Source organism: Phoca vitulina, unplaced genomic scaffold (assembly GCF_004348235.1).
Source record: "Phoca vitulina isolate PV1807 unplaced genomic scaffold, GSC_HSeal_1.0 scaffold78, whole genome shotgun sequence".
NCBI classification, from domain to species: Eukaryota; Metazoa; Chordata; class Mammalia; order Carnivora; family Phocidae; genus Phoca; species Phoca vitulina.
The window spans coordinates 1,374,523-1,394,097 of NW_022589781.1; the positions used below are offsets into that span (position 1 = coordinate 1,374,523).

General features: G+C 41.4%; 1 protein-coding gene across 1 annotated transcript in view; it reads right to left on the reverse strand.

Moving 5' to 3' along the window:
- The window catches only part of DNAH14 (dynein axonemal heavy chain 14), a 354,473-nt gene that overhangs the window by 331,826 nt on the left and 3,072 nt on the right, over positions 1-19,575 (reverse strand). The window contains exon 3 of the mRNA XM_032393957.1: positions 15,790-15,935. Coding sequence (XP_032249848.1) covers positions 15,790-15,935 — 146 coding nt within the window. The remainder of the gene's footprint in view (positions 1-15,789; positions 15,936-19,575) is intronic.

A 19,575-nucleotide genomic window follows, 5' to 3' on the forward strand; every position in this document is an offset into this window, starting at 1 on the left:
GAGGGATAGAGAAAGAGAGAGAAAGAACATGTCCCTATTTGTATAATCAAGAGACCACACACCCATCTTGCTCCATGGAATCAAACACTGAATGATGGTAAGGTTTTTACTTGCAGGTGGGGGACAGAGAAAGGTAAGAAAACGGAAGTCTTGTTCAGGAGACCGCACGACGAAATATGGGCTCCGGTGGAACGTATGTGAGAGAACCATGCAAACCTGCCTTTCACCCTGACAGCTACTCCAAGAGCTTCTCCTGCTCACTCCCAGGCCTGAATGGGAGCCTGGTGACTTCCCAGACCTCACCAACATGCAGGCCTCTCAAGCAGGGGTTGTTGATAAGCCAGCACCCCAAATGCCTCGATATCCGAAAGTGGGCTTGTTTCTCTCCCTGTTCCTGTTCACCACTTCCAAATCCTTACAAATTGCCCTCTCAAAAAAAAACAAAAAAACCAAAAAAAAACACTCCCCCAGAGCTCATGCCTTCCCACAACCTCAGACCCTTGCAGGCTTCGCTGGCTTCCGCCCCAGGCATGGCCGCTCAGTGACTGGAGCCCTGGCTCAGGGAGGGCCTACTGTCCCAGGAGTAAACCCCCTGGTTTACTCTGGTGGCTGACACCACACCCCCGCCTGACTCTCTAAACACCCTCTCCTCTCTAGTCCGCGTCAGCCGACCTCTCCCAGCCTGCTCGGAACTCCCGACGTCACCACTTTTCTTGACCTCATCGGCACCTCCAGTTCACGGCCCCATGACTTACTACCCATCATCCCTCTGCTGCTTTTCATCTTGCTCTTGACCCCGCTGAAATTACGTTGTCTTTCAACAACACTCTTGCCAGTAGCCTCAACGCTCACCCTTGATCTCATCTCCTAGGCAGAACAGCGGCCCTGGAAGAAGCCAACTCTATGCTCAGTGTGCCTATGTCTGCACAGCTTGGTGCTGTTACACGAAGGCCCAAACACGAGTGGACTGGTAACTTCCGTAATCCACGTTAATGAATCACAAATGGCCCCTGAACACTCATCTGAAATCCTACTGTTTGCCTGGCTCACTTGCCCGCCTGGCTTTGCAATGGCTAGCTCAGATGCCCCTCAAAGCCCTGCACCTTCACCTTCCAATCGCTCTCCTTCAACGGATCTCCATGCCTACTTCCCAGGGCACACAGATGCACCAGACGGGAATTCCTTCAACGTGCCTGTGCTAAGTAAGCCAACGAACCCACCCCTGCACCGTCCTTTCTTCCTGCCCCTCTGACTTCATAGGGGAGCTGTTTCTCCTTCCATCCAAACCAATCCTTTCTGCCCTTCCATTGGACCCCATCCCCTCATGCCTGCATTAACTATTCTCCTTTGCGGATCAAGCTCCCACCATAAAGCTCGAGCTGCCACCAAGCTTCACCTATTCCGAGACCACTTTTCCCTCTAGTTGGTGAGCTCTCTCACCTTTCTTCACAAACTTCTCAAAAGAGTTGCATGTATTCACTATTCTATTTTTTCATCTACTCCTACTTCTTAATCTATTCTAGTTGAGTTTCAGACCTCCACTTAAATAGCACTCAAGTGACCACATCCTTCGTGTCAGTAAATTCAATGGGCATTTTCAGTCCTCATTTGACTATTACTACTTTCTACTGCTCCTTCCTTTTTTAAAGTTGAGACATAATTGATAAATAACATTGTATTAGTTTCAGGTGTACAACATAATGATTTGATATTTGTACATATTGCAAAATGATCATCACAATGAGTCTAGCTAACATTCATCACATAGTTGCAATTTTTTTCTTGTGATAACTTTTAAGATTTATTCTTAGCAACTTCCAAATTTACAACACACTACTATTAACAACGGTCACCATGCTGTACATTGCATCCCCATTATTTATTTATAACTGAAAGTTTATACATTTGACCACCTTCCCTCATTTTACCCACTCCCAACCTCTGCCTCTGGCAACCACCAACCTGTTCTCTGTATTCCTGAGTTTGGTTGTTGTTTTACATTCCATATATAAGTGAGATCGTACTGTATTTGTCTTTTGATGACTTATTTCACTTGGCACAATGCTGTCAAGGTCCATCTATGTTGTCACAAATGGCAAGATTTCATTTTCTTATGGCTGAATAATACTCCATCCTATATACATATTGCAGCTTCTTTAACCATCAATAGTTTATTTCTATGTCTTGTAAATAATGTTGCAATGAATGTGGCGGTGTAATACATCTTTCTGAGTTTTCATTTCTTTTAAACAAATATGAAGGCAATTATGGGATCATACCGTAGTTCTATTTTTAGTTTCTTGAGGAACCCCCATACTGTTTTCCGCAGTGGCTGCAGCAACTTACATTCCCACCAACGGTGCATGAGGGTTCCCTATTCTCTACATTGTCCCCAACACTAGCTATCTCTTGTCTTCTGATACTAGCCATCCTAACAGGTGTGAGGTTATAGTTCATTGTGGTTTTGATTTACATTCCCCTGATAATTACCTGTTGGCTGTCTGCATGTCTTTGGAAAAGTGTCTATTCAGGTGCTCTGCCCATTTTTAACTGGAGTTTGGTTTTTATGGCAATTGGGTTGTAGGAGTTCTTTATATATGTTGGATATGACCCCCTTATTAGACACATAATTTGCAAATATCTTCTTCCATTTCATAGTCTTTTCATTTTGTTGGTGTTGTCCTTCACTGTGCAGAAGATTTTTGGTTTGATATAGTCCCACTTGTTTATATTTGCTTTTGTCACCTTTGCTTTTAGTGTCAATCCAAAAACAGATCACTGCCAAGACCAATATCCAAGATGTTTCCACATATGTTTTCTCTTAGGAACTTCATGCTTTTAATGCATTGCTGAATTTGGTTTGCTAATATTTTGTTGACAATTTTTGCATATTCATCAGGGATATTGGTCTGTCATTTTCTTTTCCTGTGCCATCTTTGGTTTTGATATCAGGGTAATACTGACCTTGTAAACTGAGTTTGGAAGCATTCTCTTATTTTTTGGAAGGATTTGAGAAGGATTGGTATTAAATCCTCTTTGAATGTTTGGCAGAATTCACCAGTGAACCCAACTGGTCCTGTACTTGTTTGCTGGGAGGTTTTGATTACCGATTCAAATTCTTAATACTAATTGTTCTGTTCAAATTTTCTATTTCTTCATGATTCAGTCTTGGTAGGTTGTAGGTGTCTACGAATTTATGCATTTATGCTGGGTTATCCAATCTGTTGGTGCATAATTGTTCATAGTGTCTCTTTGATCCTGTGGTATCCACTATACCATCTCCTCTTTCATTTCTCATTTTATTTATTCAAGTTTTTTTGTGTATGTGATTCTTGCTAAAGGTCTGTCAACTTTATCTTTCCAATGAACCATATCTTAGTGACATTGATCGTTTCTATTGTCTTTTTAGTCTCTATTTCATTTATTTTTGTTCTGATCTGTTCTTTCTTTCCTTCTACTAACATTTGGCTTTGTTTGTTCTTTCTCTACTTCCTCAATTGAGATTTTTCTCATTTATCAAAGTAGGCCTGTGATGCTATGAACTTCCCTCTTCTAACTGCTTTGCTACATCCTGTAAGTTCTGGTATGCTGTATCTCCATTTTCATTTGTCTCAGGCATTTTTTTAAATTTCTCCCTTGATTTTTTTCCTCTGGCCCTTGGTTGGTTTTTTTTTTTTAATTATATTATGTTAATCACCATACATTACATCATTAGTTTTTGATTAGTGTTCCATGATTCATTGTTTGCATATAACACCTAGTGCTCCATTCAGTACATGCCCTGTTTAATACCCATCACCAGGCTAACACATCCCCCCACCCAACTCCCCTCTAGAACCCTGTTTGTTTCTGAGTCCATAGTCTCTCATGGTTCATCTCCTCCTCTGATTTCCCCCACTTCATTTTTCTCTTCCTACTATCTTTTTTTTTTTTTTTAACATATAATGTATTATTTGTTTCAGAGGTACAGGTCTGTGATTCAATAGTTTTACAAAATTCACAGCACATACCCTCCCCAATGTCTATCACCCAGCCACACCATCCCTCCCACCCCCCACCACTCCAGCAACCCTGTTTGTTTCCTGAGATTAAGAATTCCTCATATCAGTGAAATCATATGATACCTGTCTTTCTCTGATTGACTTATTTCGCTCAGCATAATACCCTCCAGTTCCATCCACGTCGTTGCAAATGGGAAGATCTCATTCCTTTTGATGGCTGCATAATATTCCATTGTCTATATATACCACATCTTCTTTATCCATTCATCTGTCGATGGACATCTTGGCTCTTTCCACAGTTTGGCTATTGTGGACATTGCTGCTATAAACATCGGGGTGCACATACCCCTTCAGATCCCTACATTTGTATCTTTGGGGTAAATAGCCAGTAGTGCAGTTGCTGGGTCATATGGTAACTCTATTTTCAACTTTTTGAGGAACCTCCATACTGTCTTCCAGAGTGGCTGCACCAGCTTGCATTCCCACCAATAGTGTAGGAGGGTTCCCCTTTCTCCGCATCCCCGCCAACATCTGTTGTTTCCTGACTTGTTAATTTTAACCATTCTGACGGATGTGAGGTGGTATCTCATTGAGGTTTTGATTTGGATTTCCCTGATGCCGAGTGATGTTGAGCACTTTTTCATGTGTCTGTTGGCCATTTGGATGTCTTCTTTGGAAAAATGTCTGTTCATGTCTTCTGCCCATTTCTTGATTGGATCACTTGTTCTTTGGGTGTTGAGTTTGATAAGTTCTTTATAGATTTTGGATACTAGCCCTTTATCTGATATGTCATTTGCAAATATCTTCTCCCATTCTGTCGATTGTCTTTTGGTTTTATTGAATGTTTCTTTTGCTGTGCAAAAGCTTTTTATCTTGATGAAGTCCCAATAGTTCCATTTTTGCCTTTGCTTCCCTCGCCTTTGGCGATGTGTCTAGGAAGAAGGTGCTGTGGCTGAGGTCAAAGGGTTGCTGCCTGTGTTCTCTTCAAGGATTTTGATGGATTTCTGTCTCACATTGAGGACTTTTATCCATTTTGAGCCTATTTTTGTGTGTGGTGTAAGGAAATGGTCCAGTTTCATTCTTCTGCATGTGGCTGTCCAATTTTCCCAACACCATTTGCTGAAGAGACTGTCTTTTCTCCATTGGACATTCTTTCCTGATTTGTCAAAGATTAACTGACCATAGAATTGAGGGTCCATTTCTGGACTCTCTATTCTGTTCCATTGGTCTATGTGTCTGTTTTGGTACCAGTACCATACTGTCTTGATGATGACAGCTTTGTAATAGAGCTTGAAGTCTGGAATTGTGATGCCACCAGCTTTGCTTTTCTTTTTCAAAATTCCTCTGGCTATTCAGGGTCTTTTCTGGTTCCATACAAATTTTAGGATTATTTGTTCCATTTCTTTGAACAAAGTGGATGGTATTTTGATGGGGATTGCATTAAATGTGTAGATTGCTGTAGGTAGCATTGACATCTTCACAATATTTGTCCTTCCAATCCATTTTTCCATTTCTTTGTGTCTCCTCAATTTCCTTCATGAGTATTTTATAGTTTTCTGAGTACAGATCCTTTGCCTCTTTGGTTAGATTTATTCCTAGGTATCTTATGGTTTTGAGTGCAATTGTAAATGGGATCGACTCCTTAATTTCCCTTTCTTCTGTCTTGTTGTTGATGTATAGGAATGCCACTGATATCTGTGCATTGATTTTATATCCTGCCACTTGACTGAATTTCTGTATGAGTTCTAGCAGTTTTGGGGTGGAGTCTTTTGGGTTTTCTACATAAAGTATCATATCATCTGCAAAGAGTGAGAGTTTGACTTCTTCTTTGCCAATTCGGATGCCTTTGATTTCTTTTTGTTGTCTGATTGCTGCGGCTAGGACTTCTAATACTATGTTGAATAGCACTGGTGATAGTGGACATCCCTGCTGCGTTCCTGACCTTAGGGGGACAGCTCTCAGTTTTTCCCCATTGAGAATGATATTTGCTGTGGGTTTTTCACAGATGGCTTTTATGATATTGAGGTATGTGCCCTCTATCCCTATACTCTGAAGAGTTTTGATCAAGAAAGGATGTTGTACTTTGTCAAATGCTTTTTCTGCATCTATTGAGAGGATCATATGGTTCTTGTTCTTTCTTTTATTAATGTATTGTTTCTCATTGATTAATTTGCAGATGTTGAACCAACCTTGCAGCCCAGGGATAAATCCCACTTGGTCGTGGTGAATAATCCTTTTAATGTACTGTTGGATCCTATTGGCTAGTATTTTGGTGAGAATTTTTGCATCCATGTTCATCAGGGATATTGGTCTGTAATTCTCCTTTTTGATGGGGTCTTTGTCTGGTTTTGGGATCAAGGTAATGGTGGCCTCATAAAACGAGTTTGAAAGTTTTCCTTCCATTTCTATTTTTTGGAACAGTTTCAGAAGAATAGGTATTAATTCTTCCTTAAATGTTTGGTAGAATTCCCCTGGGAAGCCATCTGGCCCTGGGCTCTTGTTTGTTGGGAGATTTTTGATAACTGCTTCAATTTCCTTAGTGGTTATAGGTCTGTTCAGGTTTTCTATTATTTCCTGGTTCAGTTTTGGTAGTTTATACATCTCTAGAAATGCATCCATTTCTTCTAGATTATCTAATTTGCTGGCATATAGTTGCTCATAATGTTCTTATAGTTGTTTGTATTTCTTTGGTGTTGGTTGTGATCTCTCCTCTTTCATTCATGATTTTATTTATTTGGGTCATTTCTCTTTTCTTTTTGACAGGTCTGGCCAGGGGTTTATCAGTCTTATTAATTCTTTCAAAGAACCAGCTCCTAGTTTCATTGATCTATTCTACTGTTCTTTTGGTTTCTGTTTCATTGATTTCTGCTCTGATCTTTATTATTTCTCTTCTCCTGCTGGTTTTAGGCTTTATTTGCCGTTCTTTCTCCAGCTCCTTTAGGTGTAGGGTTAGGTTGTGTATTTGAGACCTTTCTTGTTTCTTGAGAAAGGCTTGTATTGCTATATACTTTCCTCTTAGGACTGCCTTTGCTGCATCCCAAAGATTTTGAACATTTGTGTTTTCATTTTCATTGGTTTCCATGAATTTTTTTAATTCTTCTTTAACTTCCTGGTTGACCCATTCTTTAGTAGGATGCTCTTTAGCCTCCATGTATCTGAGTTCTTTCCAAGTTTCCTCTTGTCATTGAGTTCTACTTTCAAAGCATTGTGGTCCGAAAATACGCAGGGAATGATCCCAGTCTTTTGGTACCGGTTGAGACCTGATTTGTGACCTAGGATGTGATCTATTCTGGAGAATGTTCCATGGGCACTAGAGAAGAATGTGTATTCTGTTGCTTTGGGTTGGAATGTTCTGAATATATCTGTGAAGTCCATTTGGTCCAGTGTGTCATTTAAAGTCTTTATTTCCTTGTTGATCTTTTGCTTAGATGATCTGTCCATTTCAGTGAGGGGGTGTTAAAGTCCCCTACTATTATTGTATTGTTGTCGATGTGTTTCTTTGCTTTTGTTATTAATTGCCTTATATAATTGGCTGCTCCCATGTTAGGGGCATAGATATTTACAATGGTTAGATCTTCTTGTTGGATAGACCCTTTAAGTAGGATATAGTGTCCTCCCTCATCTCTTATTACAGTCTTTGGTTTAAAATCTAATTTGTCTGATATAAGGATTGCCACCCCAGCTTTCTTTTGGTGTCCGTTAGCATGGTAAATGGTTTTCCACCCCCTCACTTTCAATCTGGGGGTGTCTTTGGGTCTAAAATGAGTCTCTTGCAGACAGCATATCGATGGGTCTTGTTTTTTTATCTGATAGCCTGTGTCTTTTGATTGGGGCATTTAGCCCATTTACATTCAGGGTAACTATTCAAAGATATGAATTTAGTGCCATTGCATTTCCTGTAAGGTGAATGTTACTGTATATTGTCTGTGTTCCTTTCTGGTCTATGTTATTAGGCTCTCTCTTTGCTTAGAAGACCCCTTTCAATATTTCTTGTAGGGCTGGTTTCGTGTTTGCAAATTCCTTTAGTTTTTGTTTGTCCTGGAAGCTTTTTATCTCTCCTTCTATTTTCAATGACAGCCTAGCTGGATATAGTATTCTTGGCTGCATATTTTTCTCATTTAGTGCTCTGAATATATCCTGCCAGTCCTTTCTGGCCTGCCAGGTCTCAGTGGATAGGTCTGTTGCCAATCTAATGTTTCTACCATTGTAGGTTACAGACCTCTTATCCCCGAGCTGCTTTCAGGATTTTCTCTTTGTCTCTGAGACTCGTAAGTTTTACTATTAGATGTCGGGGTGTTGACCTCTTTTTATTGACTTTGAAGGGGGTTCTCTGTGCCTCCTGGATTTTGATGTCTGTTTCCTTCCCGAAACTAGGGAAGTTCTCTGCTATAATTTGCTCCCATATACCTTCTGCCCCTCTCTCTCTTTCTTCTTCTTCTGGTATCCCGATTATCCTAATATTGTTTCATCTTATGGTATCACTTCTCTCTCGAATTCTGCCCTCATGATCCAGTACTTGTTTATCTCTCTTTTTCTCAGCTTCTTGATTTTCCATCATTTGGTCTTCTATATCACTAATTCTCTCTTCTGCCTCATTTATCCTAGCAGTTAGAGCCTCCATTTTGGATTACACCTCATTAATAGCCTTTTTGATGTCGACTTGGTTAGATTTTAGTTCTTTTATTTCTCCAGAAAGCGTTTCTCTAATATCTTCCATGCTTTTTTCAAGCCCAGCTAGTATCTTTAAAATCATCATTCTGAACTCTAGTTCCAACATCTTACTAATGTCCATACCGATTAGGTCCCTGGCAGTTGGTACTGCCTCTTGTCCTTTTTTTTGAGGTGATTTTTTCCGCCTTGTCATTTTGTCCAGAAGAGAATAGATGAATGAGAGAACAAAATGCTAACAGGGTAACAATGACCCCAGAAAAATATACACTAAACAAATTAGAAGAGACCTGAAACTGGGGGAAAGAAAGGGAAAGAAAGAAAAAGGAAAAAAGAAAAAGATTAAAAAAAAAAAAGAATATGATCAAATATGATCAGGCTGGTGCATAAATCAGTGCCACATACTAGATTTTGGGCATATTTTGGTCTGTTAGAAGAAAGTGCCTCCCAAAATTTTAAAGAAAGAAAAACTTATATATGTACAAAAATAAGGGTAAGTACGATGAAGGGATGGAATATGACTGTAAAGATGAAAATTATAAAAGATTTTATAAAGGGAATTGATAAGTAGTTGGTTGAAAAAAGGAAGAGGATTTTAAAAAAAAAAAAAAAGGGAGAGACTGTGATCAGGCAGGAAACTGGAACAAAGCCATACACTAGAGATTTAGGGTATATTTTCGTCTGTTAGAAGAAACTGTATCCCAAAATTTTAAAAAGAGAACAACTTATATATATACATACCAAAAATAAGGTTAACTACTATGAAGGGATAGAATATGACTCTAAAAATGAAAAATAAAAAATATTAATTAAAAAAGGGATTGATAAGATGTTGGTTGAAAAAGAGAAAAAGAGGAAAAAAGAAAAAGAAAAAAAAGAAAATTAAAAAAATTTACTTTGAAAGACTAAAGAATCATGGGAAAACAGCCATGAATTCTATGTGCTGTATTCCCCTAGTGCTGGAGTTCTGCCATTCCCATTGATCGGTAAACTTGGTCTTGTCTGGCTGTTCTTGCTGATCTTCTGGGGGAGGGGCCTGTTGCCGTGGTTCTCAGATGTCTTTGCCGGAGGCAGAATTGCCACACCCTTGCCAGGTACGGGCTAAGTCATCTGCTCGGGTTTGCTCTCGGGAGCTTTTGTTCCCTGCAAGCTTTCCGTACAGCTTTGGAGGATGAGAGTGAAATGGCGACCTCCCAATCTCCGCCCCAGAGGAGCCAAGAACTCGGGCCCCACTCCTCAGTGCGCCCCCAGAGAAAAGCAGTCAATCACTCCCGTCTCCCCGGTCTCTGGCCACACTCTGTGCTCACCTGGCCTGTGACCGAGAGTTTCTATCTCTGGCAACCGACCCCGTGTGGAGTCTCCAAACCCAGCAGATCCCTGCAGTTCGCTCCCGTGCCACTCCTCCCTGGGCAGGAAGGGAGTCTCCCCGGATCTGCTATTTGTTGGGTCTCTGCTGGAGGAGCAGGGGCCCAACTGTGCTGCGGATCACGGTTTATGGCAACCCCGAACTGAGAGCCCACTCCTTGGCTCCGTTTCTGCAGCCAGCTTCCCTGCTCTGATACCTGGGAGCTCTGCCGCACTGAGGCACCCCTGGTCTTTCTGTGACCCCCAGGGTCCTGAGACCACACTGCCCCGTGAGGGTTCCACCCCCCACTTAGCCACTGGAGCGACGTCCCTCAGCGGAGCCGACTTCTAAAAGTTCCAATTTTGTGCTTCGCTGCTCTATCACTTGCCAGTAGCCAGCTGACAGAGGCTCCCTCTCCCTGTGGTCTATCTTCCCGTGTATTGCCTCGGATTCACTTCTCTGCACGTCCTACCTTCCAGAAAGTGGTCGCTTTTCTGTTCAGAGAGTTGTTGCTATTCTTTTCTTCGATCTCCTGTTGAGTTTGTAGGTGTTCAGAATGGTTTGATCCCTATCTAGCTGAATTCCTGGGACCAGACGAAATTTAGGTCTCCTACTCCTCTGCCATCTTGCTCCTCCCCCTCCAGTTTTTTTTTTTTTAAGATTTTATTTGAGAGACACAGAGAGCTCACAGCAGGAGGAGTGGCATAGAGAAGGAGAAGCAGGCTCCCTGCTGAACAGGGAGCCCAATGCGGGGCTTAATCCTAGGCCCCTGGGATCATGACCTGAGCCAAAGGCAGACGCTTAACCAACTGAGCCACCGCAGGTGCCCTAGCCTTTGGTTGTTCAGTAGCATGTTGCTTAATCTCCATGTTTGCGAATCTTCCAGTTTTCTTTTTCTAACTTATTTCTAGGTTTTGTTTTGTTTTGTTTTGTTTTACCATTGTGGCAGAAAAGATACCTGGCATGATTTCAACCTGCTTAAATTTATTGAGACTTGTTTTGTGGCCTGTTGTGTGATCTATCTCGGCGAACATCCATCCCATGAACACTTGAGAAGTTATGTGTAGTCTGCTGCTTTTGGATGAAATGTTCTACTACATCTATTAAATCCATCTGGGCTTACATGTTAATACCAATGTTTCCTTATTGTTTGGGGGGACTTTTTTGTTTTTGTCTGGATGATCTGTCCCATTGATTTAAGTGCAGTGTTAAAGTCCCCCACTATTCCTGTCTTTTTATCAATTTTAGGTCTGTTAATATGTATGTAGGTGCCCCTATGTTGAGTTCATATTTACAAATGTTATAACCTCCTGCTCTATTGGCCCCTTTATCATCATCATTATATACTAACTTCTTCGTCTCATTACAGTCAATTATGACCACAGCTTCTGGTTTCCATTTGCATGGAATCTTTTCCATCCTTTCATTTTAGTCTGTGCATGTTTGTGCAACTGAAGTGGGACTCTTGTAAGGAGCATATAGATAGGTCATTTTTTCTTAAGTCCATTTGGCCATTCTGTATCTTCTGTTTGGAGAATTAGTACATTTACATTTAAAAGAATGACAACTGATTTCTGGCTGTTTTGTAATTCCTTTGTTCCTTTCTTCTCCTCTTGTCCTCTTCCTTTGTGATCTGAGGGCTTTCTATAGTGTATTCTTACATCTCTCTATCTTTTGTGTATCTATTACTGGTTTTTGTATTGTGCTTATCATGAGGCTTACATAAAACAACTTATATTTATAACAACCTATTTAAGTCAATAGCAACTTAAGTTTGAATGCATTCTAAAATTCTACATTTTTACTCCTCCATCCCACATTTTTATGTCTTTGATGTTCACAATTTACATCTTTTTATCCTCTGTATCCATTAACAAAATTTTGTGTTTGTAGTTCTTTTTACTACTTTTATCTTTTAACCTTCAAACTAGCATATAAGTGATTAACCCTCATTACAACATTATTCTCCCAGACTGTGGGTGCACCTCAGTATGCTATCTCTGCTCTGTGCCCTGGGGGACAGGGAGCCTATAAGAAATGTTTCTTCACTTGTAACAGTTCAGCAGGACTCACATGTGCAAGCCCCATGGTCACCAGAGCCAGGAGGTCAAAAGGCGTCTCCTACGTGGCAGATGCAAAAATCAGGGTGCCAGACCAGTGCACACGTTCCCACCCCAGGAGATCCCAGTGACCCAGAATGAAGCAGAAGGAGAGCACCAAGATGGTGCCCACTGGCCTCTGTCCCTGGACAGTACCTAGGTAGGCTCTTAGATGTGCCCCAAACAAGAAGCCTGTCCTGCAGGCTGAAGCTCCAGGACAAGCCAATAGGCCCCTTTCCCAGAGAGACTGGGGGTGTGTTTCAGTCTGCTGGGTCTGGGCTGGGCCCTGGGTGGAGCCAGTTAAGAACTCTTTCTCCACTTACTACAGGACTATGGGACCTGAGAGTATAGGCCCTCTGGCCACCAGTCAGGACATCTAGTGGTATCCCCACGGTGGCAGCCACAAAAATCAGATGAGAGGACATGCTCCTTTCTGGGAGATACTGGGGACCTGGACGAGGGAGAGGGAGAGGGTAAGGATGGCATCTGCCAGCTTCCATTTTTGGAGAACATTTCAGTAGGCACTTGGATGTATGTTAAATCAGAAGCCTGAACCTCAGAGCAAAGCTTTAAGATAAGCAAATAGGCCTCTTTCACTGAACAACTGGGAATTTTTAGTCTCCCACCTGCCTGTGCACTGGGCCCTGGGGTGGCAAGCCTGCACGAGCCCTTTAAGAACTGTTTCTCAGTTCAGTGTAGCCTTGTAGGTCTCGTGGATCCAAGCCCTGGCTTTCAAAGCTAGCTGGTTTGGGGGCTCATCTCTCAGGCGCAAGTCTTAAAAGTTGAGGTGCCCAATGTGGGGGTTCCAACTCTTTGCTCCTCAGGGAGCAGCTCAGGATTGTGAGTTCACTCCTGAATGTGGGTTGCTGTACCACGGGTATGGTTTACAGTGAGACTGTGTCTTGGCCTCTCCTACCCATTTTGAAGTGGCTTTTTTCTTTATTCACCCACTGTGCAGGAGTTGACCAGCTAGTTTTGGGGTGTTTTCCAGAGAAAACTGTCACATATGTGGCTGTAGATTTGGTGTGTCTGTGGGAAGAGGTGAATTCAGGATCCTTTTACATCAGCAACTTGAACCAGGACCTACTCCTTCATTTTTGATGACATTTTTTCCTTTGGCTTCTATGACACCCCACAGCCACCCTCTTGCTCATCACTCTCTCTAGCCTGACTCTGACCATCCCTGTGTGTGCACTGCAGCCACCCTCCTTTATCCAGGCCAGAGCTGCTACAGTTCTTTGGCCCTGTCTCTGTGTCACTTCAGACACTTTCCTGAGGCCATCTCACCCATGGCTGTGCCTTAAGTTTCCACCCACATAATTACTCCAAATGCATCACCTCAGCCCTGGCTTCTCTGAGCCCCAGACACATATAGTCAACTGCTTCCCTGACATCCCCACTGGAATGGACCGAAGGTAGTTCAAATGCAACATGACCCAAACTGAACCATGATCCGTCCCCAAATCCCTTCTTCAGGGCTTCTTATCTCAGAGAGTGGCACCACTATTCATTATACCAAACCAGAAACCTAGCTATCACCTTTGACACCACCTCTCTCACCAACCCATTACCCTAATTGATAATCCTACCTTCAGAATATCCAAAGCCTCGTAACTGAGCTCCAGTATCAATTCCTGTTCCCTTCCAATCTATTCTTCAGTCTGCAGCCAGTGATCTCTGCAAAGCAGAAATCTGATCGTGTTAACTCTTGGTGTAAAACCTTTCTGTGGCTTTTATCTTCATGGTATAACGCCCCAAATCCCTAACAAAGCCAACAAGCTGTTGCTCGGCCTGGCCCTTATATTCCTATCCAGCTTGTACTTCTGCTCCCTCTTTACTGAGGAAAGTAACAGAAGGGTCAGGGTACTTCTACTTTCCACTCTGCTGGAAAGGAAGCTTTGTCAGGCCTGCAAACACTTAGCTAGAAGGCCCAGGCACTCTCTCTGTCTTAATCTGTCAGATAAAACATTCTTGCCCAATGTATGCCAAAGTTCTTAGGCTCCTTCAGAAAAGCAAACATACCATATTCAGACAAAGACTAAAGGCAACTGCAAGAAGCACCTACATGCTCTGGGTATATACTTAATAAGAAATTAAAAAAAATGTATTGTTATTTAAAATCGTCAAGCTATGGTCTAGTCCACAGAGGGAACACTAATTTTGGCAAAACCTAAAAAACCTGAAAAGCAACAACATTTAAAGGGCAGACAAAGGAATAAAGATCCATGAAAGAGACCAAAAGAGAGCAGACAGAAAAGTAGACAGAGAGCCGACAGAGTAGTCTCCTCAGAAGTCAAGGGAAAAGGAAGGAAGGAAGTGGTCAAAAGAATAAAATGTTGTAGACTAGTCCAGTAAGAGAAAGATTATTTGATGTACAGACTAATTCGTTTTACTAGGAATTAGCCATGTGGAGGTATCTGGTGACACTGGGGAGAGTGGAATGGGAGTCGGAACTCACGTGAGGAGGGAAGGAGAAGGAAGTATGTGGGGGGGAGGGGGCCTGCTCTTGTCGTGCAAAAAGGCATCACAGGCCCAACAGTGCTGCTGGGCTGTTTGGTCGAAGACAGGGAGCCTGCAGTGTGTTTATGCACGGACAGAGAAGAGCTATCAGAATGGAAGATGACCCCACATTCCTGAGGACGTGGCAAAAAAGGAGCTGCAGAAGTGAGACAAGTACCAAAATGGGGCCAGGGAGCTGCAAGTTAGAGGTTTCCCTTTGATTCCTTCTATTTTTATTTTTTATAAAGTAGGAAGCATAATCAAGGACAAGCTTATGGTTAAACTGTGACAGTGTAAAGAGATGCAGTGAGTAATGAGAGGCAAAGCTCAATGGAGACATAAAAGGGCACCAGGCAGTGCTGAACGCCCCACTGATGCTGGAGACCACGATTCAGGAAAAGAACGAACCCACGTGAGTGAGAAAGTTTTCTGCAAAAAGGCTTACCGGTATGAGGCGGAAGGCCAGGAAAACGGACAATTACACTGAGTTGCGGTTCTGCCAACCCAGGAGCAGAGGAGAGAAGTGGGAAGAGTTAGGGACACAGCTAACAGGCTGCTGGGGGGAGAAGGGGCCATGGATGGAGATCAAAGAGCAAGCTTTGTAAAAGTGAGGATAGAGAAGAGCAGGGTAAAAAAGGAAGTGTGGTTAAACAAATCGTTTTACATACTGTTAATAGTGCAGTTGGGGGGAACAAGTGGAGGTAAGGAAGACGAACAGGGGCCCGTGAAGGAGCAGTCAGGGTCCCGGCAGACAAGAGCACAGAGGAGGTCACAGCACAGCCAGAAGGCAGCAGGGCCTTCAGGGAACACGGACCCAACTTGAGGGTCCTCACCTCACACAAACCCCAAGAAAGATGACATGCAGGCAAGAGTGAGGTCAACTCTAAGTTGCTCCAGAAATGTCAGATATTCTTGGCGGTGGCAGCGATAGCACTGTTGTTTTTATGGTGAGGATTACTTAGATCACGTTCCTTTTAAGAGACAAGCTCTATATCTGAAGATCTCACCAACAGCTACGACTAACGAAATCAATAAAGTACCGAACCTCGTACTCTGAAAATAGACTAGTATTGCAGTGTAGTTCACTTGTTATTCTTAAGTTAATGCTATGAAAACTTCTTTCCATCTCCATAAAAGAAAACATAAACTGGCATGCCTGGAGAGTAGTAATCTTGACAGATTTCTCCTGTTTCCTCTGACTTCAGGGGTACAGAAAGCATTCTGAATGTTTTATATTTCGAGGTTTCTTTTTCTGCTACTTTAGCTGGTTGATCCTCTGACAGGGTGACATCTTCATATTCTTGCTCTTCATATTTTTGAAGTCTAATATGACAAAGAAAGTAAGACACTATGGTTAACAAACTCTAGGACTCAAAGTTTAAATCCTTATACTGTACTGTACAATATAATATCTATCTTTCAAGCAATTTTTGATACACTTTAAAAAGCAGATCTGAGGGCACCTGTGGGGCTCAGTCAGTTAAGTGTCCGACTCTTGATCTCAGCTCAGGTCTTGATCTCAGGGTTTTGAGTTCAAGCCCTGCCCTGGGCTCCATGCTGGATGTGGAGCCTACTTAAAAATTTAAAAAAAAAAAAAATTTAATAAATAAATAATAAAAAATATAAAAAGCAGATCTGAAACATGGAGAGTCTAGTTAAATGCAAAAGAGGTCTGATATTATCATGGAAATTTTAATGCTGGAAAGGACTTAAGAACCCTCATCTAACTTAAAAGATGAAATATTAACCAATTAGCAGCAGAGTGAGGTCAGAATACAGTTTTTTGAAATTCAATACTCATATATTACCCTTCTTTATAAAACCAACACCAACAACCACCCTTATCAAGACTAAAACCAAATATTTCACAATACATTAGCCAACTGCCTATTTGTAAATGTTAGAAAATCTTTTCATAAGAACAGAATCCAAAATCAGTGCCTACAGCTGACTTATGCCATAGACCATATTTTTGCAAGGTGGAGGAAATGCAGAGCTCTGTAGATCCTCACATGCTGCTAAGTGGGCAAAACTACCCATTGGTATATTAAACAAAAATATTTAGTCACATGAATAAGAAGGCAAACTTTCTCTTCAAAGACAGAACACAACTTCTTCATACTTGTTCATGGACACCTTTATTAGGTATTCTTAAACCCTTCTCCCTTGAGCATTCTGAGTCCCCTTTGGTTTATAAACACCTTGAACAGTTTCCTCTTTGTTGAAATGTCTAATCCATATCCTTTTTTCTTTTTTTTTATAGTGAATTGTATACCATTTTCTTAACAATGTTCAGAAGTTCTTTTCACATTTTATATCGTAATCTTTTGTCATTTTACATGTGCTGAAAACCTCTTCTGGTTTGGACTCAACTTCTCACTTTCTTGATGAAGTCTTCATAAATCTAAGTTCTTCACTTTAATATAACCTAATTTATCTATCTTTGCATCTACAATTTGTGTTTATTCTTTTCTTTTTTAAAGATTTTATTTATTTATTTGACAGAGAGAGACACAGCAAGAGAGGGAACACAGCTGGGGGAGTGGGGGAGGGAGAAGCAGGCTTCCCACCAAGCAGGGAGCCCGATGCGGGGCTCGATCCCAGGACCCTGGAACCATAACCTGAGCTGAAGGCAGATGTTTAACAACTGAGCCACCCAGGCGCCCCTACAATCTGTGTTTATTCTTAAGAAATCTGTCCTTACTTCAATCTTGACAAAACTCTTATTTTTCCAAATAGTTTTAAAGTTTTGCCTTCCACAAGTTTTATAGTTCATCCTTGAGTTTGGGGTATGATGTGAAGGGTAGATCCAATTCTCCCTGCTCCCACCCCATAACGATATGCAATTGTCACCATGTATTACTAAACACCCCCATCCTTTCCTTCCCTGACCTGTAACTCCAGGTATACAATTGTATACAAGTCTGCATCACTCCAAACGTATACAAGTATCCACCTCTGGTTCTTTATTTTTATTTGTCTATCCTTGTTTTTCTATCCCACTGCTTTAATTGCTATAGTTGTCACAGCTGTAGGTTCATGCCTCCAAATTTTTTTCTTAAAGAGTGCTTACATATCCTTGGCCTTTTGCTTTTCCATATAAATTTTGTTGCATTCTCAATTAAATTTTGTAATTTTCTCCACAAAGGCCAAACACACGATTTTTCCTAGGTACTGGGTTTTTCATTGCTATTACAAATGGTAGTTATGATTAAAAATAAGTTTTCGATCTATTGCTGGACTATAGGAATGAAATTCACTTACATACACTGATTTTAAACTAGCAGCCTTGCTAAGTTAAATTAACTTATTAATTACAAAACTGTAAATTCTTTTGTACTTTCTTACTAGACATCATATCATCTAAAAATGATTACGGTTTGTTTCTCCTTTTTCAAACCTTCCAGCTTTCATCTTTTTTTTTTCTTGTCTTATTGACTTAGGACCTTTAATAGGATGTCACACAGAAGTGGCAATAGCAAGTATCCTTGCCACTTTTCTCAACTTAAAAGGAACACTTTTAAGACCCGACCATTAAAAATACTTGCTTCAGGTTTTTGGTAAATGCCCTTAATCATGTAGTTTGCTAAAGGTTTTTATCATTAAGAGATAATCCATTCTATCAAAGGCTTTTCTTCCTTTACTATATTAATGGTAATTGGTATTGATGCACTTTCTAATGCTGAACTAACCTTGCATTTTTGAGATAAGCTATTCAATTTGATCTCGGTGTATCATCCATTTTTATATGCTACTGTAACCTGTAGGTTAGTATCTTATTCAGGGTTTTCTGCTTCTAAGGTTATGAATGAAACTGACTTAGAAGATTGTATAAATGGGGGCGCTGGGTGGCGCAGTGGGTTGGGCATTGGATTCTTGGTTTTGGCTCCGGTTGTGCTCTCAGGGTCATGAGATTGAGCCCCAGCTCAGGCTCCGAGTTCAGCACAGAGTCTGCTTAAGTTTCTCTCTCTCCCTCCCGTTGCCCCCGCCCGATGTGTATGCGCAATTTAGGGACAATTTTCTCTTTTTCTGTTCTGTGGAAGAAGTTGTATAAGATTGGAATTATGCATTTCTTGAATTTGTTAGAACTCAGAAACTCTGGAAATCTGCCTGAGCCTAGTATGTGTGGTCTATGGGGGAAGGGGAAGTTGGGGAGGCAATCATGATTCATACCTATAAATTCAACAATTTTAGTGGATAAAAAGGAATGAAATCTTGCCATTTGCAATGATGTGGATGGAACCAGAGAGTACTGTGCTAAGCAAAATAAGTCAGAAAAAAACAAATACCGTATGATTTCACTCATGTGGAATTTAAAAAACAAATCAAATGAGCAGAGGGGAGCAAAAAAGAGAGAGAGGCAAATCAAGAAAGAGGCTCTTAACTGTAGAGAACACAGTGAGGTACCAGAGGGGTGAGGGTGGGGGGGCTGGGTGAAACAGGTGATGGGGATTAAGGAGTGCACCTGTCCCGATGAGCACTGGGTGTCCTTTGGAGGTGCTGAATCACTATATTGTACACCTGAAACTACTGTAGTAACACTGTATGTTAACTAACTAGAATTTAAATAAAAACTTTAAAAAGTTCACCTTGCCTATTACTTATTGAGCCTATTTTGTTCATACTTTTCTTAAAACGTTGACATTTTGTTTCAGACTAATTACCATGAAATAGTTAATTTTCTCCTCTTTTTAACTGCAGACCCTTCTGTGCTGATGGAGCTCCCATCTCCCACCCCCTTGGTAGTGGTTACAGAGCCACTGCCTGGCACTGCTCCGCTCCCCCTGTAAAGCAGGGAGGCAGTACGTAGAGAGAACACACGCTAAGCAGAGCTTCCTAGAGCTGTGCAATGCACAACCCTGACCGTCCACTTGTGACTTCCCTTTTCCTGCTCCGTTCTGTCAAAGATCTGCCGATTGATCGACAGCGGCTGCTTTTCCTGATTTTCTCTCTCTTTGATTTC